Below are 27,618 nucleotides of genomic sequence, written 5' to 3' on the forward strand. Positions count from 1 at the left end.
TTGAGCACTATCATTGCTTGATAAACAAACAAAAAAACTCTACTGAGGCAAATAATAATCCAGAGTCTCTACAGCATATGACTCATAATGTCAGAGACATAATCCATAATGACAATCCATAATGTCAGAGATACAATCTATGTCTAGACAATACAAACAAAGTGAGCCATTCCAAAGAAAAGGCAACCAATGAGACTGATCCTGAGATGACTGAGTTGGTATAATTACAAGGATTTTTTTTTTTTTGGTGGCCCATATGGGGATACAAGGATTTTTAAAGAAGCTGGTGTAGCTATTCTGAAAGATTTTTTTAAGAAAAGAAAACATACTTGTAATGGACACGTTAGAAATCTCATTAGAGAAACAAATTATTTAAAAAAATAATAATCAAATGGGGAACTCCCTGGTGGTCCAGCGGTTAGAGACCTGGCTCTCTCGCTGCCAAGGAAGTATGTTCACTCCCTGGTCTGGGGATCTGAGATTCCACAATTCTCACAACACAACCAAAAAATAAATAATCAAATAATAAAACAATTTCCCGTCCATTTTTAAAAAATAACCAAATGGGATCTATCCAAAAATAAAAATATATGTCTACACACAAACTTGCATAGAAATGTTCATAGTGTTCTTCACAGTGGCCAAAAAGTGGAACCAACTCAAATAACCATCCGCTGATGAGTAGATAAGCAAAACGTGGTACATCCATGCAGTGGAATATTATTCACCCATAAAAATCAAGTACATAAGATATAACATGAAGGAACCTTGAAAACATTATGCTAAGTAAAATGTACCAGACACAAAAGACCACATATTGTGTGGGTTCCATTTACATGAAATGTCCAGAATAGGCAAATTCATAAAGGTAGAAGGTAGATTACTGGTTGGCAAAGGCTTGGGCAAGGGGAGAATGGGGAGATATTGCTAGTGGGTACAGAGTTTCTCTGGAAGTGATGAAAATGTTCTAGAATTAGATAATGGGAATGATCATACAACTGTAAATATACTAAAACCCACTGAATTGTACACTTTAAAATGGTTAATTTTATGTTATGGGAATTATATCTCAACTTCTTTTAGAGTAAGGTAAAACATTACATGAAACTGGGTAATGAATATGAAACTCTGTAACTTTTCTGTAAATCAAAAATTTTTCCAAAATAAAAAGTTTATTTTAAAGTAATTCTATTTACAATAGAATCCAAAATTGTTTTCAGGGACATAAATTAACAAAAGATATTTAGGACTTAAACACTTAGAAGTACAAATCACTGTCAAGACAAATTAAGACCACTCAGAGATACACCATGTTCATAAATTGTTAAGGTATCAATTCTCCCCAAATAAGGGTGACCAAGCATCCCAGTCTGCCCGGGATAGAGGGGGTTCCCAAGATGCAAGACTTATCATTTCTAAAACCAGAGCACTTTGAGGAAAACCAGGATTAATTTCTCATCTAACTTCAAATTAATCTATTGTTTCAATACAATCTCAATTAAAATTCCAGGTGTGTTTTCTTGAAAGACATTGACAAGCTGATTCTAAAATCTATGTGTAAGAACAGAGAACCTAGAGTAGTCAAAACAATTTTGAGGAAGACCAAAGTTGGAGGACTCACAACATCTGATTTCAAGGCTTACTATAAAGTACAATAAGTATAGTATTGGTGAAAGGACAGACTCAAGATGAATGGAAATAGCCCCTGACATATATACTCAATTGATTTTCTGCAAAGTTGCAAACGGAATTCAATGAGGAAGGTTAGTCTTTTCAACAAACTGTCATGAACTGGACACCCATACGCAAAAAGAAAAGAAAACCCTTCAAACTACACCTCACACCATCCACGTGCTGTGCTGTGCTTAGTCGCTCAGTCGTGTCTGACTCTCTGTGACCCCATGGACTGCAGCCCTCTAGGCTCCTCTGTCCATGGGGATTCTCCAAGCAAGGCTACTGGAAGGGGTTGCCACGGCCTCCTCCAAGGGATCTTCCCAACCCAGGGATCAAACCCACGTCTCCTGCATTGCAGGCGGATTCTTTACCAACTGAGACACTAGGGAACTCACATAAATAAAATGGCTCATAGACCTGAATGTAAAACCATAAAACTTATAGTTGAAAACACTGGAGAAAATCTTTGGGGAATATGAAATGAGTGTAAAATGGTACAAACGCTTTGGGAAAAGGTGCCAGAAAACTAAACATAACCTATTTAAGGAGTCAGCAATTCCTCTCCTAAGTAAGGACCCAGAAGAAATAAAAGCATTAAAAAAGTGTACAGAAATATTCATAAAAGTTTTTCACATTAGCCATAAACTGGAAACATCCCAGAAGTCCATCTAAGGATAAATGAATAAACTGTGATATATTGACATTAGTAAAATGGATTTCTACTGAGCAATAAAAAGGAACAAATTAATAATGCAACAGAGATAAATCTCAGAAACATTGGGCTGAATGAAGAATCCTCACACAGAAGTATATAGTCTATGATTTCACTTATGTGAAGTGCTTGAACAAGCAAACTTAATTTATGGTTTACACATAAAAGTGGTTACTTCTGAGGGTGGGGGCAGAGCTGACTGGGAAAGGGCAGAGGGAACTTTCTAGGGTCATGGTAATTTTTCAAACTCTGTTGGAAATTTGCGTTACACTCATGTATATTATATGAAAAATGCATGAAATGCTACATTTATAATTTGGGAATTTCACTGTTAATTTCATCTAAAAATTCCATTAGCTACTGAACCCAACAAGAGGCCCTACTGCCAATTCATGACAGGACTCCAGAAACAAGAAAGAATAGGAGTTGGACCATTCCTTCTCCTCACCATCTCTCCATAACCCTCCCCCCACCATTCCCCAAATCAGATAAAGTAAATCAGAACATTTCTGATGTTTGCCCAACTCTTGTACCATCAGGGCCTACGTATCCTTGAACTATTCCCCCAAATGAGACCCCAGAACAGAGTTTGAAATTTACACCTAGCATAAATTACTGGCTGGACTCTACTCAGAAGGATCACTTGTCATTTTACCTTGATACCTCTGTGCTCAGAGATGTTTCAAGGAGCAGGTAAGAGAGACATGAGGAGAGGTGGGAGAGTCCTCCCATCACCTCCCCTTCACCAACCTGACAGCCTGATCTCTAGGACCCTTCAAAGCACACACCAGGATTCTCTTGTCCAGCTGAATCAGAGACTCGCAAGAATCAGGTCTTGCAGTGCCCACATCTGTCCCTGTGGGATGTAGACTGTGTGAGCCAGCCAGCTTCCAGAACACAGGCTCCCACTCAGCTCTCCCCTCTTGAAGTAAATATGAAGTACACAGGCTGACTCCATTCTCTCCTTGAACACATTCAACTCTGAGTAAAATGTACACTAAAACAGGAAAAAAACAAAAACAAAACTAGAACAGTACCTAGCATATGAATACATTAATGAAGCAAGTATTTTGAAAAAGCCACAGGCATTTTTTTTGTTTTGTTTTTATGGCAGTGCTGCACAGCTTGAAGGATCTTGGTTTCTAGGATTGAACCCTGGCCACAGCAGTGAAAGCCCAGAATCCTAACCACGGTGGATCACCAAGGAAGTCCCCACAGGCATTCTTATTTTCATTCTCATTCAGTGAAAAAGATGAAAGGCCACAGTGGGTGTGAAAGAGTTGGGATACCTCAACTATCAATTTCGGAAAACAAACTGGTTTGGCCAAGTGGCCACCCCTCTCTTACCCCAGGAGGCCATCATTAACCTTTCAACTCCCCAGTGGGTGTGGTCCTCCAGTAAGAACTGATTCATCCAAACAAACACAGGTGTCCCCCATCTCCACCACCTGCAGTTCTGGGAAGCTTCCAGAGCTCAATCCATCAGTTGTTAAGGTCATTTGCTAATTTTTTTTAAAAAAGAACAGAAACAGAAAACACTTGAGGACTAGAGCACAAAAGAAGAGTTAGCGCCTGGTTATCCTGATAAAGACCCTTGGCCCCTTAGGGAAATACTGTCAGCCTGGAAACTATTTTTCTCACCAGAGTAAAGCTGGGGTAGAGAAAGTGAATAGAGAAAGAAGATGCACAAAACATGGGAGAAACAAACTGCTGCAGGCCTTAAATTCAAATCTGTCCCTGGGGTTCTGTCTGCTGTCTGCTTGGCCACAGCAATCTCTCCTCAAATCTTACAAGGCCACCATGAGCCCCAGGTTTGGAAGCCTAGGAGAAGGCCCCATGGAGCACAGCAGGCTTATAAAACTGAGGGCCATTCCTCCTTACCTCCCTGCATTTTGTCTGAGCTGGTCAGCAACACTTCTTAAGCCCAGATGCTCTTATATAAGAGTTGTTGTTTAGTTGCTAACTCATGTCCAACTCTTTGTGACCTCATGGACTGTAGCCCGCCAGCCTCCTGTGTCCATGGGACTCCTTCTCCCTTGGACCCAGGGATTAAACCCACGTCACCTGCATTGGTAGGCAGATTCTTTACCACTAAGCCACCAGGGAACCCCTTACATAGGAGGACATGAGCCTCAAAAAACAAAAGAACGATGAAAAATCTATGCCAAAGAGACCAAACTGATCTGACCAAATTGATTCTTTGTGTCTTTTTCTAACATTTTGCTCTTTCCCACAAGGTACTGAGAGTGGAGTGAAAACCTGCATTAGATCTCAGCTGTTCTTCCTTGCCTTTCTGGTAGTTCATTTTAGCTTCTGGAAGCCAGAGCTGCCAGACTTGTGAAGGGAAGTGGACTGAAATTTTCAATATCTTTGAAAGAAATCCACTCCTCCTCCTCTCACCACCTTCTGGGACTCTTGAGGTGGCCCAAGAGCTGCCTTGATGCCTCCTCTCCTGCAATCTGACCCAAGGACTCCCAAATTGGACTAGTAATTAGCGAATACATTTAAAACAAACCTCTCTCCCTATATGTATCCACTGACCAGCATCAAATAAGATCTTCCCTGTTTTGTTCCTCAAAATGTCCCAGTAGGTGGTTTTGTACAAATTATGTTCAAATTCTTATCAATATTCTGTTAAATAACCTCAAAACTATTCCCTCCAAGAGCCCCTCATCAGGGGCGATGACCCAGAGTAAAGACCACTTTGCTGCACACTCCATAGAATACAGTGTCCATCATATCCTGAACTGTGCGATGAGGCAGCACTATCTGATGGGTGGAGAATTAAGAGTACCTGGTGATATGTTCACTTTGTCCAAAGCGTCTTTCAGATGGCAGCAAACAGGGTCAATCCACGAACCAGCAGTCACCGCTGCTGGCTACACCCCAGGTGGCAGCATCACAGCTACCTCTGGCTTAGCACAAGGCCTCCCTATTTCACCCTCAGGTCCAGACCCCAACCCCATCCACTCTTTCTCTGCAATATGCTCTGTGCGGTGGAGGAACCAGAGAATGCAGCCGCTAATTCAAACCAGAAAAACCGAGGGAGGACACAGGACTGAAAAGAGCTTTTCATCCAGCCTGACCCCTTCCCCTTTGAGAATTTTGGCTTGGCTACTTGGTTCACCGCTATCAAAGCCAGAAACCTATTTTCTTTACTCATTCCTGCAAGTAAAAGGAGATGAAATGTGTGTATGTGGCTTTGCAAATGAAGGGAAGAAAAGTGGGGGTGGGTGGAGGTACCACACAGAACTGGATGCATGGAGGTGAGAAGCCTCACTGGCCTAGGGTGTAGAGACATCGCCTCTGAGCAGATGATATACAACATCAAGGACCTCATGCTGTCTTGCTCCCTTACACCTGGGAACTAAAACAAATGTATTTTATTGCTGCTCCTTGTTCTCCTCCTCCTCTTCCGAGGATGATTTATGGGCTGAGACGGAGAGGGGTTCTTCGGTAGGAGTCAAAATTGAGGGCTGGAACAACTGGTGACTTGTCAATAGCACACCATCAAATGGTACAGCCCCACATAAATGCAGACAGAACCAGGCTGTTTATCGGGAGCTGACACCCACATGAGTTTAGTGGGTACCAGAGACCACTCAGTGATGTGGCAGCTTATGTTCTTAATGAGAAGCTATTTTACAGAAGCAAAAAGCTGCTGTCTCCTAACAAATGGACTCTGAAAAGACTGGAAAGGAGGAATTCTCCCTATTTAGCTAATGGGATGGGATGTGTCCAGAACGCCAATTGTCATTTCTTTTTCCCTAGCAGTTAACGACCCCAAACCCTCCACTAGGCTCTGTGCCAAGACCACCACACACCCGGTACAGCAGGGCGTGAAAACCACAGGCTGTTGTCCGCTCGAAGCGTGTAATTTGAAACAAAACAAACAAAACATCAGCCAGTTCACAATCGGTAGATTCTGGCCAGCTCCTGGTGTACATTTCCTAAGCACCTCCACCCATGAAGCTGGGGCTGAGGCCCCTGTCTCCCGACTGCACAGCTCCGGCTCCCGGGGCCCTAAAACTCTCTCCCTAAAACATCACTTTTCCAGACTGAAAGTTCCTTCGATCAGGAACCTGTGCACTTCACTGCCTCAAAGAGTTGAGGAATGGAGACACCCTAAAGTTGGCCCAGGGCACGTCCAGTCATGTTTTGTTGAAGGTGGAAGCTCTTGGGTCCCAGCAAGAAGGAACATCTCAAGACAGTCCTTCTCCAGCCACTGTCTGCGCTCCCAAACCCACACCCTCCACCGCCAGTTCCCGCCCCAAAGGCCAGGGCTCGGTCCCGCAGCTCGCGCCTGACGCTCTCCCTTCCCGGCCCCGCACTCACCCACCGCCAGGATGCGAAAGCCCCGCGGCGGGCGCAGGGCCCGGCGACACCAGGCGTCGCGCAGCACCTGCAGGCTGGCGGGAGGCGCGTGCACCAGCAGCACCCCGCGCCGCAGCCAGCCCTGGAAGGCCAGCCGCGAGGCGGCGCGCGCCAGCCGCGAGTTCCAGAAGCAGCGCGCGTTGGCTCTTCGGAAGGCGCGGAACACAGCGCGCCCGCCAGGCTCCTCCGCACCCTCCGCCTCCTCCTGCGCCTCCAGCCTGCACAGCACCAGCGCCAAGGAACCCGGCGCCAGTTGCACGGGCCGGGCCATGCTGCCTCGGCGGCCAGGGCCCGCAGCTTAGCGCATCGCCGGGTTCCGCAGCTTCGGTGCGCTGGTGGCCGCGGTCTGCGGGAGGGATCGGCTTACTGTGCGCGGCGCCGGCTGCCGGGGGAACGGGGCTCCAGGGGGCGGGGTCGATTTGAGCGCCGGGCAGGGGGTGGGGCGGAACGTGCAGCCTGGGAACGGCCACTGCTCTCACCCGAGAGGCAGCCAATAGGGGTTTCCAAGTGCTGAATTCCCAGGTCATTCTCCATACCCCAACCCAATCCCCCAACTCCCACTCCGGGGGACTCTCCACTTCCCTGCTTCCCGGCAACCCGAGCTCCTCTTCCCCCATGGGCCGTCACAGGGGCTTTACCCGACCGGTGGGCGGGGGGCGCCCGCAGCTCCCGAGGAACCAAGCTCCCTCCAACTGCGGCTCGAAGGGCAGGTCAGGGTTCCCCAGAGCCCGGAGATCGCCCCCAAGAAGACGCCACGAGGGGTGAATGCCCTCGGGTCAGGAGTTAGGTCTCCGTCTGCTTCTAATCAGTTTGCGTAAGTTACCTTCCCTCTGTGACCTCCGTTTACTCTCTAGTAAAATAAGGAGTTGGGACTCAATTCTAAGAACCTTTTTCGTGACTTTCTGAGGTTCTAGGGTCTGGTCCCTCTCCTGGGTTATCCCATTCACTTGAAGTACTAAGGGACAAAGAATGATCCAGAGGCTCCATCTCGATCGGCTGGCGAGGCGCTGTAGTGAAATCCGTGGGATTCAGGCCTCGGTTGGGATGGGGATTCGGACAAGAATCCCCAGGAGTGTACGGAAAGACTCTAGCCAGTGCGTCGCAGCATGGGGGGCAGTTCAGATGCTGAGGGGAAAGAAGGAATCCTGGAATCCTGACTGTTGCACTGGGTGAGAGCTCCTGGGGGTAAGAACAGAAAGGAATGGAAGGGCAGTCTATAATCAGCACTTTAAGAGGGAGCAGAGGGGCTTGAGGAGACTTAGGAATCAGTCCAGATTCCCACTCCCTCAGCTTATCAGTTATCAGTAACAACTACAATAATCTGAGATAATCTTCACCTTGCTCCTAGTGAGTCATTACCACAGTAAATGATAGGGGATGTTGTTAATAGCTAGAGCTAACATATATTGGACACTATGCTGGAGGCCTTAATTTCACAACTCCATGTTAACTTCTCTTCCTATCTCTCCCTCTCTCGGTTTTTAACAGATAAGGTAACTGAAGCTAGGTTGGATTCAGAAGCACTTCCTGGTCATACAAATAGTAAGAAATGGTGTTAGACAACTTCCAAGTCAGGGCTCCCTATGACAAATTAAGTCTGACACAATTTTCAGTTTAAATAAGCAGGCAAACCTGAGACAACCATCTCACATTTCTTTTCTGTCTGAGATGGATAGATGGATAAATACAGCACAGAGCCCAAATGAACTAAATGTCTGTCTGCATAGCCAAGCTCCTCCTCTCTGTTGTGAGAGATGACATTACTGTGTTCCCCAACCTGGGGAACTATGACTTTAATCTTTATATCTAGCATCTATGACAGTGTCTATGATATCTCTTTATTTCTAGTATCTATGACATGATAATTTCCGTTTACACTCAACTCACTCTACCTAGAACTGTATTGAGAATTTGACATGTGTAGTTTTAGTCTCAGAATTAACCATCTGAAAGGGGGTCATATTACTGAGCCCCATCTTCCCTCCAGAGCAAATGACTGCCAGCAATGCATTTCACTTTTCCATTCTCCTATTTCCAGATGATCTCTCTCTTGCCCACCCCATCAGGCCTGAAATTCTGCCAGTACAATCCCACCTTCCAGAGTCTCAAAGCACATTCATTGTGTCTCCCATTTTTACATTTTGTGAAGATTTAGGTCACTTAATTTGCTAATGTCTGCAAAAATACAGTGGCATTTCATGGGACAGGACCATAGGATCAGTAGAGTTTTTGGGCTTCAAGACCATTAGGAGGATTGAGATGGCTTATCCTAGAGAGAAGAGAACAGGAAGCTAGTGCCTTTGATTGAATGGAGGGAGTGGCACTATGGGAGCACCCTATATCGAGGGACACTTGCGGATACGTGTAGAGACTACACTCTGAGGCATCAGCCTTGAGAACCACAGTGACAAGCTCTCGGAGGCAATGCAGTCAAGCCCATTGCTGGGGCCAGTGACACTGACATCAGTACTCGGTGTCAGGAGGTGCTGAGGTAACTGAATGAGCACCCCAGGAAAAATACCAAGCTCTGTTTTCCTCATTTTCTGGGTATCATGTAAACCCCTAAGTTTTTTTGTTTGTGACAGTTCTAAGGAGTAGACCTCCCGAAACATGGTCAAGACAAGGCCAACTCTGGCAAATGGATCTTGTGAGCTTATTTGGTTTAGAAAACTGAAGGGTAACAGATTCATTCTTGCTTACACTATAATTGCCAGAAAAGATGAACCGGGTCACTGGATGCTCACATCTGCCTGGTGTCTGTCCTATCTTAGGACAGATGATCCAGTTCAATAATCCTGATTCAGTGCTTTTCACACCCCGATTCCAGCCTGTCCTCCATCTCCATCCTTGCCTTCCTCCTCCAATCCACACCAAGGATTGCAGCTACTCAAAATTACGCACCTTCCCAAATATGCTTCCACATCTTTGCTCACACTATTTTCTCTGCCTAGAAGGCCTCTCCCCTTTCCATCAGGTGGTATACTACAAAGGCCAGCTCATAAAACCTGTGACACATCCAGGAAAATTAAATCTGTACTTAGAGCTTTGTTAACCCTCTCATAATACCTGTGTGTTAAAAGTTATAATATTTACTTACCTGTCTCTTTAGGCAACTTGAGAGGGCCAGGCTTCTGCTTGACTCATCTCTGTGACCCATCATATAGCCCAGTACCTGGGGCATAGATTTGTTCCATCTAAATCAAATCTAATTTAACTAGTGCTTGATCCAGGATAACCCTGTTTTTCTTGCTAGCCTGGTGTCACCGCCATACACAGAAGCATTCTGATCTGAGTTTGAATCACAGGAAGACCTTGGTGTCCAACAGTCAATGCTGAGGTCAAAGCCTCAAGGAACATGCACCCAGGTCCCACGCACCTGCACTTCAGTTGTTTCTCTGGAGTCATTTTATGACACACGTTATACTCAGTATTAACTACCTCAAAATTTTTTGCACACTAAAATTCATCAAGTTGAAGTTCGTTCCCCGTAACTCAGAAAATCAAGCCTTGACACTTTAGGCTGATTTAGAGAGCATTTTATATCTGGATTCACTTTATTATGACCATTTCTGCTTCTACAGCACATTTGTTTCCTTTATCAGAGGGGGGGAGAAAAGCCATACAGACTTTTGTTTCCATTTCCCAAAGGAAAATGTAAGGCTTTCCCAAGCAACTGTGATGACTCAGGACAGAAAAAAGGACGTGGGAGCAGGGGAAGGACACTTAATGCCATTTCTTTTCAAAGAAAAAACATTACCTTTATTCTAGCTGTTTTATTTAGGCAAGACTCTGGGCCACAGTAGCTTTGTCTGTAAGACAAAGTTCTGTTCTACCAGAACAGTTGACTGACCTGAGAGATTTCTTGGAGTTCCTTGCAGCTTCACAATTCTACAGCTCCACCTTCACTCCCAACAGTAGAAACCCTAATGCAGTTTCGGTAATCATTGAGCCTGCTGCTGCTGCTGCTGCTAAGTCGCATCAGTCGTGACTCTGTGCGACCCCACAGACGGCAGCCCAACAGGCTCCTCTGTCCCTGGGATTCTCCAGGCAAGAATACTAGAGTGGGTTGCCACTTCCTTCTCCAATGCATGAAAGTGAAAAGTGAAAGTGAAGTCGCTCAGTCGTGTCCGACTCTTAGCGACCCCATGGACTGCAGCCCACCAGGCTCCTCTGTCCATGGGATTCTCTAGGCAAGAGTACTGGAGTGGGGTGCCATTGCCTTCTCTGATCATTGAGCCTAATGAGGTCCTAAGAGATGAAAAAGAGCCTGAGGGTCAGATATCCCTAAGCTGATTCAGATTTGCCTTTAAACATTTATGTTTAAAATTGTTTTTATTTCTGTGTTTTTGGCTGCTCTGGGTCTTTGTTCCTGCGCAGGCTTTTCTCTAGTTGTGGAGAGCAGGATCTACTCTCTAGTTGTGGTGTGCTTTAGCTTCTCATTGTGGTGGCTTCTCCTGTTGTGGAGCATGGGCTCTAGGGCATGTAGGCTCAGCAGTTGTGGCTCCCAGACTTTAGAGCACAGGCTCAAGTGTCGTGGTGCTCAGGCATGGGATATTTCCGGATCAGGGATCAAACCCACGTCTCCTGCATTGGCAGGTGGATTCTTTATCACTTAGCCGCCAGGGAAGCCTGCCTTTGAACATTTCACTTCTTTATCTTCTCAATGGCAAGAGGTCAAAAAAAGATTGGAGAAAAAAGATCCTTAGCTTGGAACACTAAGAGGCTAAGAATACCAGAAACTCCATAATTCTGATGTGAGAAATGATTTTTAAAAAACCAAAAAACTATTCTGGCCCTTGTTAAAATGGCAAGGAAAATTTTGCCCAAGGCTATCGCAAAGTCTAGATAGCAAAGATAGCTGTCCATCTTTGCAAAGACAGCAAAAAAGCTGGGGATTTTTGCCGAGGAGCAGAGTGAGGAAGTCAGTGGATAGAAAATTACTGATAGGAGACATCAAGGATGAGGAATCCTTGCTAAACCTTGAGGATTTATACATTGAGGTGGGGGATGCAGAACTTGATCAGCTGAAGGATTTATACTAACCTGATTTAACAGTATTCTTGGGCAGGGCAGGCAGAAGATTAAGATGAGGCCCAATTTGGGGCCTAGTCAAAAAGAGGACTGAGAAAAGAAACAACAAAAACCTACTGTATAGCACAGAGAACTTATTCAGGATCTTGTAGTGCCTATAACGGGAAAGAATCTGGAGAAAAATATACATACGGATGTACAACTGAATCACTATGCTGCATACCCGAAACTAACCCAACATTATCAGGCAACCCCACTACAGCATTCTTGCCTGGAAAATCCCATGGACGCAGGAGCCTGGTGGGCTGCAGTCCATGGGGTCGCGAAGAGCCAACACGACTGAGCGACTTCACTTTCACTTTTCACTTTCATGCATTGGAGAAGGAAATGGCAACCCACTCCAGTATTTTTGCCTGGAGAATCCCACGGATGGCAGAGCCTGGTAGGGGGCCATCTATGGGGTCGCACAGAGTCGGACACGACTGAAGCGACTTAGCAGCAGCAGCAGCATACTTCAATAAAAATTTTAAAAATACTATAAATAAATAAAAATTTAAAAACAGGGCTCATAAAGGACTGTATACTTTGGTCAAGGAACATCTTTGTTAGGAGCCAATACAAAACTTTCCATCACTCTGCCCTTCCCTACTTTATTAAAGAAATTAATATCCATAAAGCATTTAAAACACCCCATAATCCCATTTTTGTTTGGGGAGGGGACAACTGAAATAATTATCATTATGTTAACAAAAATTATTTGTAGACAGATTACAAGCAATTTTTCTATCAGCTTCTCTATACTCTCAAAAAATTCTACAATTAAAAAGAAGCCCCAATAATTTTTGAGTTAAAGGAAGTAAAGGCAGCTGGCTCTTCTGCACTGGGTCCATTAAAACCAATACGTTTTCTAACCAAAATGAGCCGACTCCATCACTCCACCTTCCCATTAAACTTGGGGTCAGAGGGCAGGTCTCAGACCTGGAAAATATTACTTCTGGAAAGAAAGCTGGAACAGCAATCTGTCAAAAAGGCATAGCAACTAAGTGCCCTGCAGCCAAAGCCAGTCAGCAAAATTCCTATTACCTGAAACATGGAAAATCAGATTAACTATTTCCCTGACACCAAAAAATAAAGTATGGTGGTCTAAGGCAAGATGCCAAATTCAGTTTCATGCATTTTAAAGGAGACTGCCTGTGTGTGCACTCAGTCGTATCTCTTTGTGGCCCCATGGATTGTAGCCTGCCAGGCTCCTCTGTCCATGAAAATTTCCAGGCAAGAATACTGGAACAGGTTGCCATTTCCTTCTCCAGGGAAATCTTCCCAACCCAGGGATCAAACCCATGTCTCCTGCTTGGCAGGCAGATTCTTTACCACTGTGCCGCCTGGGTATCCCACTATTTACATGCAGATCTGATAAAAAAATTTGTCCTCACTCCAGTTGCCCAGATTTCAAAGGAACTGTTTCCAGTGAGGCCCCTGCCTTTTAGGTACAAGTCTCTCTTCTCTGCTTTCTTATGGGGAAGAAGGATGCTAACTTCCCTCACACTGAAATCGTCATGGATTGTGAAACAAAGTGTTGCTTTCCCCATTCTGACAGTCTGTCTACCTGTTACCAGCTGTTTAAGCAGGAATCCAGGATTACCTTTTATTCATCTATGTATCCTCTAGAATGCCCCCACAGCCCTGCTCAAAAGCAAGGAACAAGATGATAAAGAACAAAAGTGTGGTACCAGAGAACTAGTTCAAGTTGGTACCAATCAACCCTGCTTTAGGCCTAAATAGATGTAACTCACTGAACATTCTACAGAGGAACTGAATAAAACATGAAGCTTTATAGAAGCATCTATAATACAAGAACAAATACTTACTGAGCCTGCTGAATCCCAGGCACTGCCTTGGGTAATAAGGAGGAGGATACAACCGTAAAGGACGCATTTCCATTATTTCAAGTAGTTTACAATGTAATGTTTTCCTTTTCATGACAAGAAAAACAAAGCAGGGGAGGAGAGGTTAAAAGGACTTCCCTGGCAGTCCAGTGGCTAAGACTCCACGCTCCCAGTGCAGAGGGCAGGGGTTCGATCCCATCCCACATACCACATGGCAAGCCCTCCCCCGCTAAAAAAAAAAAAGACTTAAGAGACATGCCAACCAAAGCAACAAAGTGTGGGCCTTATTTGGGTTACTGAACACTTTGAACAAACTGAATATGTAACATGAGATACAAACACTGTCTGGATATTTGATATTAAGAACAAAAGGACAAATGAAGGGACAGGTGAAGTGTGATTTATGAAGAAACAAATATGCTCTTAAAATATCTTCACCTTTAGATATGTATGTCAACTCGTTGAATAAATTGGTGATTGTCTTTTCTGCTCTTCAGTAAAAATTACTATTAACCCTCAGTCATCACCTCTAACAAAAAAGTACATCTAAGTAGCTGAGTGCTTGTAAAATAGTTGCCAGTAAGACAAAAAAAAAAAAATTAATATTTTTAAGTAACATCTTTGAAGGAGAAAAATGTCTGCTTTCTAATAATCTCTGGCATTGTGTTCTCTTCACTCACCAAAACCAAACAAACCAAAACAATAGGGAAGAATAGCACTGGAAAAATATAAGTGGTATGAATGAGCCTTTGTGTAGAGTTGCTGCTGCTAAGTCGCTTCAGTCGTGTCAGACTCTGCGATCCCACAGACGGCAGCCCACCAGGCTCCGCTGTCCCTGGGATTCTCCAGGCAAGAACACTGGAGTGGGTTGCCATTTCCTTCTTAGACTACAAATTTTGATCTTACTATCAGAGCTGTGACATTGTTCCTCATATTAGGACAAAGATTCAAACTGAGGATACATTAAGATTTGTTTCCCTTAAGTAAACTAATTTCCATTCCACATACATAAAGTAACATTGCTTGGGTTGACTTCCTCTCCTGTAATGGAATCAGGAAATCTAATAATATAGCTAAAAGGAATTTTGTTTCATCTGTTCTGTCAAAACACTTCATAATCTGAGGGAGGGCCACAGAAGTTAAAAAGTTGCACAGGGTCCATAGCTAGTTAAGTGTCTGAGCCAAGAGAGAAAGTGAGAGAGATCTTTGATACTCAAGTCTAGAGCAGAGATGAGCAAACTATGGATGGTGGGTCATATCTAGCCTACTGCTTGTTTTAGTATGACCTGCAAGCTAAGACTGATACTTACATTTTTAAATAGCTGAAGAAAAAAACATAGCAAAAGAAAAATAATATTTGATGGGGAAATTAAATGAAATTCAAATTTATAGTCATTACTTTTTTTAAATTAAATTTTACTGGAGCATGGTTGACTTACAATGTTCGGTTGTCCATTATGTTTTACTGGAACACCAGCACACTTTCATTTATGCATTCTCTATGGCTGCTCTTGTCAGCAGAGTTAAGTGGTTGCAACAGACTGTATGGTCTGTAAGACCTAAAATATTTCCTCTCCGGCCCTTTACAGAAGACTGCAGAATCCTGGTTTAGAGCTCTATTCATGTGAAGATTGCTTCACAGAACAGGGCCAGACATATGGAAAGCATTCTTAGTGCACAGACGGTAGTCCTCCCGGTACAACCCAGTTGCTCTGCATGTTGGATGCTGCTGGAAGAGGGGAGAATTGGTAGCTGCCCCTGCTTGTCCTCTGGCCGACTTGCTGAGCTGAGGGGGTGGGGATTTAGTTTCTGTTCTCACTGCCCATTTAATCATGAGCCTCTCGGCTAACCCTGTCAACAGGGAGACCAATTAGTGCCAATTTCTATGTGAAAGGCATTTCCTTAGGGCAGAACTGAGATCTCCACCTCATTTCACACAAACAATTCAAGGTCACAAGGTCAACCTGGTTAGAGTCAAACCAGGGCTTAAAAAGTGAAAGGCAGCCTTTCTTACAAAGCCCTAGAGCTCTCTCGACTGCTTAGGAGAAAGCATCCAAGAATTTACCTCATTTACCACAAGGGGACCTAACACTACAGGGGTAAACAGCCAACAGGCCCTGCAAATTTAATATCCCTCCACAAGATTACTCTCAGATTTCCCACAGATGTTTATGGCAAAACTTTATTAGAGCCATGTGTAGTGATCAGCTTCCTTGGAATTCCATTAGGTTTTCCACTTGACCACCTCCAAGGGCCAGTGAGTTTTCAAAACGCATTTTCTTACAAGTGAAAATATTCTTTAATAGGAAATCTTTTGTACTAGATTGCCTAAAACTTTACTGTAAATAAATGTTTATGTGCACACTGTAATATTTTAATAAGATGAGCAGAGCTTACTTCTTAAAACCTTTTGATGGATCACTTCATTAAAGAAAAAAACGTTTCTGGAGACTGCATAGTTATTCCGAAGAATTCCTAATTTTCAAAAAGTGATGTGCTCTTCACATAATATAAATTGTTTATTCTAAATAAATCAAGATTATTTTAAAATGAACAATTCAGTGGCAATCACTACATTTACAATGTCATGGTTTATGTCAATGTAGCCTTTTATATTTATAATATTTATACTATTATATTAATATTTTGACTGTTAAGAGGGCACATACACCCATACTGTCCATGTTCCTCAAATGAATTTGAAGCCAAGAATTGTTTTTTAAGCCAATAAACTATCCCTCTTGGACATTCAAACTGCCAAATGGTGAAGAGAGGTAAATCACACTCGAGGATAAGAGAAAAATTCTTTTAAGCGGATTATAACCACTCAGAAAGGAGATTTACTAGGTTTTTCTAGGGTTTGATCCCTGGGTTGGGAAGATCCCCTGGAGAAGGGAATGGCAACCCACCCCAGTATTCGTACCTGGAGAATTCCATGGACAGAGGAACTTGGTGGGCTACAATCCATGGGGTTGCAAAGAGTCGGACACAACTGAGTGACTAACATACAAACACACACGAGGTTTCAGACATTTCTTTGGGGACATTAATATGTCCCAATATTCCTCCAAACCACACACTTTTTATTTTTTAAAGAATGCCTCTATTATTTCTGAAAAATGACATACCTCATAATTTAAAGTACAAAAAGAAAAACATTAACTTGAAATTCTACCATCCAGAAACGATCTTTAACAGGGCGAACATTGTTTTAGGTAAATATAGACAGAAACAAGTTTGGAAAAATAGAATCACACTGTATCACATTTTAAATTAAAAATATTAGTATCAAGAAGATGGCATAGACAAACTTTTCTGTATTCTTCCCATTTAATAATAACTATTAGACCTTGGGGGTATCTTCAACCCCCACGTTAATCACATTGTCTATATTAGTTATAACAGTAGGGAAGTTGTGAAAAAGTAAATCCTACGAGTTCTCGTCACAAGGAAAAAATCTTTTTTTGTTATCTATATGAGATGAAGACTGTTAACTGAAATTATTGAGATGGGACTTCCCTGGCGATCCAGTAGTTCAGACTCTCTGCTTCCACTGCAGAGGACATGGGTTCAGTTAGGGGACTAAGATCCTGCAAGCCACACAGTAGAGTCAAAAAATTTAAATTAAAAAAATAATTTCGGTAATCATTTCACAATACATGTAAGTCATTATGCTGTACACCTTAAATAGAGTGGTGTACATCATGTTAATAGAACTGGGGGCAATATTTTAAATATATATATTAACAGGAAAAAAAACCCAATGGATGACCCAGCAATTCTACTCCCAGGTATATACCCAAGATAAATCAAAAACTTGTTATATCAATGTTCATGGTAGCATTATTCATAATAGCCAGACTGACTGGTTCTATTTTGAAAGCACTACCTGAAAGGTTAAAAACTCACCTCCTAGAACATTTCCAACAGCCAGGTGAATGCCTTCTGAACTTGCAAAGCTGGTAAAAACCCTGTGATTAAATAATAGATGGATTTGGGAAATGGCAGAAGTGCAGCCCAAGGCTAGTGTACTTAATTTATACCTTAAGGAAGAATGGTTCAAAGTAGGTTTTAATTAAATATTTATGTTATAGCCAGAAACAGCAAGTGGTCTTTGTGTAGTTCGGGACTGGCTTTCAAAGGGTCTAAGAAAGAAAATGAATGAATATTAAATATTTACATGTTGGAAGCAGATTCTGTTCTTTCCCTGCCTGAAGGAAGATAAAAAGGCTAAAGATAACCAGTGAGCTGCATTTGAAAATACTAAGAGGCTAGGTTCAATTTAAGTGAATATGAGGGTTTCACTGAGGCCAGATAATGTGAAATATTAAACCCTTCATTATTTATCTGGGGACCACAAAGGAATAACTTTCCATTGTTTTTGGTTGAATTTTCTAACTTTTAGAATGGGAAAAATCACAATCAATTTCTTTGCTGAAGCATAGGCTACTAACTGGGACTTCCCTGGTGGCTCAGACTGGTGAAGAAGCTGCATGCAATGCAGGAAACCGGAGTTTGATCCCTGGGTCAGGAAGATTCCCTGGAGAAGGGAACGGGCTTACCCGTTCCAGTATTCTTGCCTCGAGAATTCCACGGACAAAGGAACCTGGCGGGCTACAGTCCATACGGTCACAAAGAGTTGTACATGACTGAACGACTAACACTTTCACAGGCTAATAACTGCTGTATCAACTTTTCAAACCCTTATATGACCCTTGCAAAGGAGAATCTATCCTAGCAAACTAAACCCAAGCCAAGTTTGGTTTTGGTTTATCTTGAATCTGAAAATTTAGAATGATCATGAACCACACAGCATGGAAATTCCTCATATTTTGTCTCTTTAGATGTGAGAAAGTTTTGATGAGTGTTGTAATAACCTCTCTATATAATGATATATATATATAATGGCTTCCTAAAGATCGTATTTAAAATTGTTACCTGCTCTTTATGATGCTTCATTTGCCTGAATTGCTACAGCAACAGTGAAGTATCAACTGTTGTTGGACCAAAGGTAAAACTTGCACCTGATTAGTAGCCCCAGAGAATTTTTAGGGCAAAGGCTATGAACACAAATAAATGCTAATTTTAAAAGAAATGTTTGAAAAAGTTCATTTCTGAAGTTAAATTAATCCAAATTTGAGAATCTAGAACAAACTTCATATAAAGAGGCACCATCTTAACCACATGTTAACAATAATGAAACTGCAGTATTGCAATAAAGGAGAAAAATTAAAGTGATGATATGGCATTCTTTGATGTTAGGTCTAGGGCACATGGGTTCTAAAACTGGTGAACTGGAATGGCATCTACTCTCGAGACACTGTAAAACAATGCCAAGATCCAAATATTTAAAATGTGATTGAAATATCTAGACCTAGACTTCAAAATATTTTAAACTTTAAATAACTTAGTAAAACATAGATGTTTTTAAATATCTACTTAAGTTCTCCTGATTTATACACTTTACATGCACAAAATCTCTTCATACATCGTTTCACAACAACTCAGCATCTCTTTAAAAGCATTGGTTTTGCTTCTGATCTTGAATTTACTTTTAAAGCAAGAGTACTGCTGGAGCAATGCTGAAAGCCTGGGATAGCAAGAAATTGGTGGATCACAGCTTTTACCTCCAGAGGCTTGTTTCCTAAGGTGATCTTTATTTGCAGACTGCTAGAGGTCCCAGGCAACAAAGAGTGAAACATGATCAAATTCTGAAACAGAAAAATTAACTGTGGAGCTGAAGGCTGAGCTTTAGCAGGGTTCTTTTTCAAATCCAGATTCACCTTGGATTTGATTCCACTCAATTTGAAATTAAGGTGGTTCACACTAACAAAATATATCACATATATGAAAATGCTTAGGTATTTTTGATTAATAACACCACTAGGTAGGATTTATTACCTTAACTGTCCGTAAATACACTGTGAATGCAAATGCCATCACCCTCACAAAACTTGTCTTCAATTAAAACCTGTGTAGATGTTTCCTGGCTTCTACTTCGTTTGCTGAACATGGGGCCCCCACTCTGAATCCTGCCTCTGTGATTGGTTGGGATCCTGACAGTCTGCAAAATCTTTCAGGGCTGGATGAACAAGCTCTGTCTTCATCAGCTTGACACTGGTTGAGGTCTAATTCTAACTGATCAGTTTTCCCTGGAACTAAGATTATAATCTGCCCGATTTTCAGTAATACTAACACAGCCTAAAAGATTATCATCTTTTCACCCTCTTTACTTTCTACCCACCAGACCGACCTTTGGACAATTAAGTCAGTCATTCCACATTAGTTAGATTACATTTAGTATTTGATAGCTCAGAAAGGAATTAAGAGTCATGTCAGGTTGAGGATGAGAAGTGGAAAAGAAAAAAGTAAAATGATGAAGACTAATGTAAAGACTAAAAAGTAAAATGATAAAGATTCAGTTGTATAAGCAACTGTGACCATTCCCATAAACTATTTTTCAAAGTAGCTTCTCAAAAGTGACTACCCTGCAGGTTACCAGACCTGCATCCACTCATTCAACAAATATTTCAGTGTCTACTATATCCAATGCAGAAATAATTTACCCCTACAAAAAGACCAAAATGCCCAGAGATATCGCCACAAAAACTGCTGTTCTTCTTGGAGTTTTAAAAATCATGTATTGGTAGAAAAAACTGCTGTGTATACTTTGGGTAAGAGCTTTTCCAAGCATGTTAACCTGGAAAAGCAGCAGCACTACCCAGGGAACTTCTTAGAAATGCAAATTCTTGAGCCTACCAGACTGTCTATATCAGAAATTCTAGGGATGGGTCCCAGTCATCTGTTTTAACAAGAATCCCAGATGATTCTGATACTTACCAGTTTTAGAACCACTGCCTTAGTTTAAGGAGAAGGCAATGGCACCCCACTCCAGTACTCTTGCCTGGAAAATCCCATGGACAGAGGAGCCTGGTAGGCTGCAGTCCATGGGGTCGCTAAGAGTCAGACATGACTGAGCAACTTCACTTTCACTTTTTACTTTCCCACTCCAGTGTTCAGGGACGGGGGAGCCTGGTGGACTGCCATCTATGGGGTCACTAAGAGTAGGACACAACTGAAGTGACTTAGCAGCAGCAGCAGCAGCAGCAGCCTTAGTTTAGGCCCAGTGATCACATTCAGATTCCATCCTTAACAGGACTAAACAAAGAGGTGACTCAATAACTTGAGTAGTACCCTATTTCTGGGTACCCAACATAATATATCCTCTCTATAATAGGAAAAGCCAAGTGTATTAATTTATGGTCAAAAGTATTTTGGGACTTAACCTTCATTTATGTTTAAGCCTGAGGCTTGCTGTAAAACTAGTGAGCACCAAGGAATTCCTTGGCAGCTTAGTAGTTAGGACTCTGTGCTTCCACACAGGGGAGCCCGGGTTCAATGTCTGGTTGGAGAAGTAAGATCCCACAATCTGTGGCCAAAACAAAAAAACCCCAAACTAGTGAACACTAAAAGCAGGCCAATTTTACCCATAAAGTGAATAATAAATAAGTTAACAGTTTGTCTTACACTTCGTCTTGATACATTAATAATTATTCTTGGCACTCTGTTCTCTCAAAAGGTTCCCAGTTCAGGGTCTAAGTATCACCTGTTCTTAGTGATTGAATGTTAATAAAACAGAGGCAGTAAAATGTGTTAATAATGATACCTAAAAAGTTCTCATCACTCCAGTAAGCTTCATTAGACAAAAACCATTTGTAAAGATATTCTTAGATATTAGTTTTTATTAACTTCCAAAAGTCCAAACACAAAACTATAGTGGAACAACTTTTTTTCCTAGAACCCACAGACACAGCAACTGCAGTTCAATTACACTGCCAAGTTTGCTGCCCACTACATGTCCTAGGGAGGGGCCTTTTTTGGTACCTCTAGCTACCATGCTCACTTCAATCCTTTGCTTAAAATCAAGACTTATAACTTTTTGTACCTACTTTGACTTCACATCACTGGGAACAAACCAACATGGCTTCTACCAATGAAACCATTGCAACTTCAGGCTATCTCAGACCCACAAGAAGATTCATTCAATGCCATCCCAGCATTAACTTGTGGACTTGCAAAGGTCTGATGTGGTTAAGAGTATGCTGGGCTTGAAGGGCCATATAGGAGGAAGCAGAACAAGTGCCCCTTCTACACTATTAATATAACCAGCGGAATATTCTGAAAGCCCTTCAGTATTATGTCAAACCCTATAATTTCCACAGTAATATTTCTGATGAATTCTAGTTACCACTTACAGATCTAAGCAGCTAAGACAATTCAGGCTCTTAGCAGCCTCTCAAGGGTCAATTATCACCTAGATGAGAGAGAACTTACTAAGGTTAGCCTGGTCTCTTCCAACCACTGAAGATATAGCTTTTCTGTTGGACTTGTCAGCTATTCTATTTAGGTACCTAAACAAAATGTCTTTATTATTTGCTATGTACAATTAACATTATCTGTTTCCACCAAATTCTTTAATGCCCATGAGAAGAGATATCCACAGGTAAATTCCCTAATACAGTTATGATAAATTTCACCCATATTTTAATAAGCAAACTCATCCATGTTTTAATGTATTTCAAATGTCTTCCTTTAGCAGAAAATTAGAAGTTTCCTAACTTTTTATTTTGTTCTCTAAACAAATGCTGCTTTTCTGACCAGAAAGTGACTGCCTCTGTATTACAGCACAACACAATTATCACTGCGGCAGAAACCTCTGTTTTTCCTCCTTTTCTCAGCTAAGAACCTGTGGCTCATAAAACAAAGGCACATAATATTTTCCTCTCACCTGAAGCATAGGCAAGGTACCCCAGAGCTAAGACTCTGCGGATTGCCAAGTTCTTTGCTCCTGTGTAAAAGTTCATGCCTTCACTGGTGCTGAAAACAGATCCTAAGATTTACCAGAAATGTAAAAGCATCTTCAAATGTCTTTCCTCCTGAGTCTACTTTTGACCAAAGTCCCCAAAGCTTGGTCCCTTAGCAAAGGTACAACTCCATATCCTGGCCACTCTTGTGGTTTTAAGAGAGGATGAATTGCTCAGGGGTATACAACTGATGAACTGTTCTCTGCAAGTCATATACTTGTACAAGGGGTGAGGTGCAGATTATGGTAACAAGTGAAATGCTACAGAGAAGCCCTTAGGGTACACAGCATGGGCACATGTAAAGGGCATCAGCTAATCTGTCCCACCTATTCCAGCCTACACCCAGTTCAGGGTCTTTACATGTTTCTTTTGGGAGTAAGAAATGTATAAAGTCTAACTATTGCTATAATTACCTTTAAAGGATTTTCTGTGCTGTTACATTTTGAGGAGTAATTTCTAGGACTTAGGGAAAATTCAGAAAAAAATATAAAATCTTAGTGTCTTAAAATGACTGAACCAAGCATTACTAATGCAAAAACAGGTATCCAGAACATAAAAAAGATGGAAAAACAAAATTAAGTGTTATCACAGACTTATTTTGTTACCTGATTAATTTTTTTGGTTTGGTCAATGTTGGTTGGTAGAATTTAAGAATAGATTGCATGTTTCCTTCTGAATAAAAACCCAAAAGAGTTTAGAAAGACACAAACAAATTCCCTTTACCTCATTTTCACTAAAGACAATTTCTCACTTTCCACTTCCAATTTACCTTTAAGCAATAATGTGAGGCAAAGATTTTATTTTTTCTCCATTCTCCCATTATTATTTTCACTTAACTTTCTCTGAAAAAATAAGTCTGATAAAGTAGACTTTATGATTTTTCTTTCAAAATCATACTGTATGAAAGAACTATATTCTTCACTGTCTTTTAGTTAAAAATTATCTCCAAGATTTCCACCTGCGATTTATCTTACCGTACAGAAACAGAAACATTTATAGAGTAACAGTTACAGATCAGTGGTTCAACTTCATAGAAGTTCAACCAACCATTAAGAGAGGAAAGAGTAATTTATGGTTAAAAAAAATTGGTTTGAAAGAATTTCAGGTATTTTAATCCATTTCTCAGTGACAGCTATGTGGATTACACTTAGCTTAATATGTGTATAACAAGGACTTACATTCTCATATTAAACTGTAGGAACACCAAATCATTATTCTAGCAAAAAGAAAACATAAAAACTCTCGTATTTATTTCTATGCCAGTGAAACATTCCAGGAACGGTTATTCATATACAAATAAACTGATTATTTGCTAAAGCTGCAATTCAGCTTTTAGTGTTACTGCAAAGACATGTCATTTTGGGGACTTCCCTGGTGGTCCAGTGGTTAAGACTCTGCACTCCCAATGCAGGGGCAAAGGGTTTGATCCCTGTTCAGGAAACTTTAAGATCCCACACTCTGTACGGCATGCCCTCTCCCAAGCAAAAGACCAGAATTTATCCCTACTTTCCTTTAGACCAGAGTTTTTCAACTATTGACATTTTGGGCTGCATAGTCTTTGCTGGGGGAGAGGGATGAGGGGCGCGGCAGAGGGGGGGCAAGGCGGGGTGGGCAGCAGAGGCAGGCAGGATATGCAAAGTAGGATATTCATCAAAGTTCTTAACAAGTAGATGCCAGTAGCACTCACCCAGCTGGGCCAGGTACAAATATCTCCAGACATAGCTAAATGTCTTTTGGGGGCAAATTAACCCCCTGTTGAGTACCATTCCTTTACAGTGTATCACATTTCCTACCTTTTCACTGAATTAGTTAATAAACTCTTATGTATCTAAAATTCTGAAGGAGGTACACAGACTAATAAAAATAGTATTTTTAATTAAATAAGACTTAAGGTATCACACTGACATCCACTGGCTCGGTACTAAACTGTACATGTGACATATACCACATTAAAAGAAAAAAAAAACCTCAAAATTAAAAGTAATATACATGCTATTCTGGGAAACTAAAACAGTTAACATTAACATCAAAACTATGTTTTTTGTAAAGCCTAACATATATAACAACACTGATAATTATCCACTATTTTCTTAGTTTTTGATGTACTGTCTTTTGGATGAATTAAATTTTTAATAAATGTTTTTAGAGACTAGTTAGGATTTTAGAAGAAGTAAAAAAAAAAAGTGTGCTCCAAAAAACTTGCAAAATTGAAGCAGCACGCTATTTTGATTTATATTGAAGTTTTAAAAGGCTAGTATCTTTCTTAAAAACTAGTAATGATAATGCTATAAATAAAATCACAACTTTCCACGTTTTTAATAAATGACATCTGTAATTAAATACTATTGTCAATTAAACTGATGAACTTTATTGGGGTTAAAACTATAACAAAGTTCATCCTAAAACATTTTGCAATGCAAAATTATCTCACTCAAGGAGTGTTTAATAATTTGGATGCCAGGAATTACAAGCAATTTTCAAAAGCAAAGACTCACATTCATAAAACTTTATACATCATTTGAACTAACAGATATTTATACTACTAGGATCAAACGTGCATCACTTTCATTCTTGTATCATGATTTTATATATTACATTATTTATCACCATTCTTTGTCACTACATGTATTTTATCATACACTTGCACCATTCTCCTTAGATTTCTGATCTTTATCTTCATTCTTCCCATTATCCTATAAAATATACAAAGAAAAAGTACATTTTATTAGATTCTCTTAGATGCAACTTTAAAAATAATACCTTCAATAAACAGAGATACTCCGATAGCCCATTTCACCATCTATGGAAAAGTGAACCCTTGGGGAACTATTTGAAAGAAATCTCTCACTTCTGTGCAGAATGACTTCTAGTATTTGAGAAAGGCATATAACTCCTAAGAAATCAGAGGTTCTTAGGAATACATTACTAATGATAATACAGTCCCTGAAGTGGAGATTTTTTTTTCCTTTGTTCTCTGAGTGAGACCCAGGCTAAAGAAGGTCTCTCAATTACTGAAGTTAGTTTACAATGGCACTAAGTTACTAGATTAGTAAATCTTGTTTATAAAGAAGTCTGCAAACATAAATCATGTTGACATCTGAAGTAAGCTCTAGGAAAATACTATCTTTGGAGAAAAGGACAGAATTCTACCACTAGTTTCTGTTAGAAAAGCCACTAAGAGCTTAATAATATTAAAATTTCCAGAGATAGGCTTTTCTGAAAAAGAATAAACTATGAAAATGTTGAAAAGGTAAAAAATAGCTAACCTTCTTAAGAACAGTGTGGATTTCGTCCATTACTGTGGATAAGTTTCTGATTGTCTTATTCAGCTGGTTTTCAAACTGCAAATTCATGTTTTCTGAAATCTTTAAGTTTTCTTGTAACTGACTAAGGTCCTTTTTAACTTCTCTAAGTTCACCAGAGAGGTTTTTGTTAGAAATCTCCAAATTTAATATGGTTTTTTCATCTTTATCTGTCAAAAGAAACAAACAAAAAAAAAGAAATCAAGTTCAAAATTCACCATCTTACCACTTAATATTTCCAATTTAACCTTGAGGTTAAAAATATTTAAAGTTAGAAGACTTAAATAAGTGTATTATTAGACTTACTAAGTGTATACAGACTTATTATTAGACTTAATAAGTGTATATAATTCCTTAAACTGGCCACAAGTGTCAATTTCAATAGCATAGCACGATGCAATGCTTCTTTATAAAGAATCCGGCTACAATGTAGGAGACCTGGGTTCGATCCCTGGGTTGGGAAGATCCCCTGGTGAAAGGAATGGCTATCCACTCCAGTATTCTTGCCTGGAGAATTCCACGGACTGTATAATCCACGGGGTCACAAAGAGTGAGACATGACTGACTGACTTTCACTTTCACTCACAATCAGTTCAGTTCAGTTCAGTCGCTCAGTCGTGTCCGACTCTTTGCAACCCCATGAATCGCAGCACGCCAGGCCTCCCTGTCCATCACTAACTCCCAGAGTCTACTCAAACTCATGTCCATCCAGTCAGTGATGCCATCCAGCCACCTCATCCTCGGTCGTCCCCTTCTCCTCCTGCCCCCAAACCCTCCCAGCATCAGTCTTTCCCAGTGAGTCAACTCTTCGCATGAGGACTCACAATACTCAGTTAAATTAAGCTTTACCTAAGTATTACTTCTAAAACCAAGTTCCATTTTTTAGACGATTGCACAGACTAGAAAAAGTAGCAGGAACTGGTGAAAACTAAGCAGAACTACGGGAGGAATTAAAGCATACAACAGAACCATCAAACCTGAGAATACACATGAAGATCTAAGATTAACTCTCATTATTAAGCTAAGCAATTTTACAGCCTTTAACAGAAATAGTCAAATGTAAAGTTACATCATGTATCTACACTATAAAGTATGGATACGCATGTGTACAGGTGTATATATGTATGCACACATATATACCCCAGTAGAGTGTTAAAATACCAACATACCAATGATTTTCCTTACCCGTCTTTTCTTCTAGTAACTGCAGCTTCTGTTCCACTTCAGCTCGTACTTTTTCACTCTTTTCCAATTTTTGCAAGAGGCTTCCTACATCAACCATTGCACCATTGTACACAATAAGGCCAACATTTTCTTCTACGTCCTTTGACTCCTGTTTTACTATTGGTGTTGGAAGTAACAATCTGTTTCCTGTAATATAAAAGATACTTTTATTTTACAGCATGTGGGGTCACAGTTCTCTGACAAGGGATTGAAACCATACCCCCTGCAGTGGAAGCATGAAGTGCCAACCACTGGACCTCCAAGAAATCCCTAAAAGATACCATACTTTAAAAAAAAAACAACCATAGTTTATTATGTTATTCTTTTTAAATTAATAATACAGTTATAAAATGGCATGATCTTAAAATAATATACTCAAACCTAGCATATCTTCCTGCAAAGCTTCAGATTCTTCATGGTTTTCTTCATCTTTTGAAGTGTCTGTTAATTTCCGGTAAAAGCAAGATTCACGGAGTACTACTTTATTAAGAAGCTTCTTTACCTGTTATGCAAGAAAGTAAACAAATTAAAAAGATGAAAATAAGTTTTTG

The 27,618-nt window shown here is 40.8% G+C and overlaps 2 protein-coding genes across 2 annotated transcripts in view; both read right to left on the minus strand.

Moving 5' to 3' along the window:
• The window catches only part of STOX1 (storkhead box 1), a 64,817-nt gene extending 57,786 nt beyond the window's left edge, over positions 1-7,031 (minus strand). The window contains exon 1 of the mRNA XM_052641194.1: positions 6,722-7,031. Within this exon, the coding sequence (XP_052497154.1) occupies positions 6,722-7,031 (310 nt within the window). The remainder of the gene's footprint in view (positions 1-6,721) is intronic.
• A 17,929-nt stretch (positions 7,032-24,960) lies between these two features.
• The window catches only part of CCAR1 (cell division cycle and apoptosis regulator 1), a 42,972-nt gene continuing 40,314 nt past the window's right edge, over positions 24,961-27,618 (minus strand). Inside the window, exons 21-24 of the mRNA XM_052640019.1 lie at positions 27,449-27,569; positions 27,029-27,214; positions 25,808-26,013; positions 24,961-25,234 (exon numbers count right to left, since the gene is read on the minus strand). Coding sequence (XP_052495979.1) covers positions 25,175-25,234; positions 25,808-26,013; positions 27,029-27,214; positions 27,449-27,569 — 573 coding nt within the window. The 3' untranslated portion in view covers positions 24,961-25,174. The remainder of the gene's footprint in view (positions 25,235-25,807; positions 26,014-27,028; positions 27,215-27,448; positions 27,570-27,618) is intronic.

Source organism: Budorcas taxicolor, chromosome 5 (assembly GCF_023091745.1).
Source record: "Budorcas taxicolor isolate Tak-1 chromosome 5, Takin1.1, whole genome shotgun sequence".
NCBI classification, from domain to species: Eukaryota; Metazoa; Chordata; class Mammalia; order Artiodactyla; family Bovidae; genus Budorcas; species Budorcas taxicolor.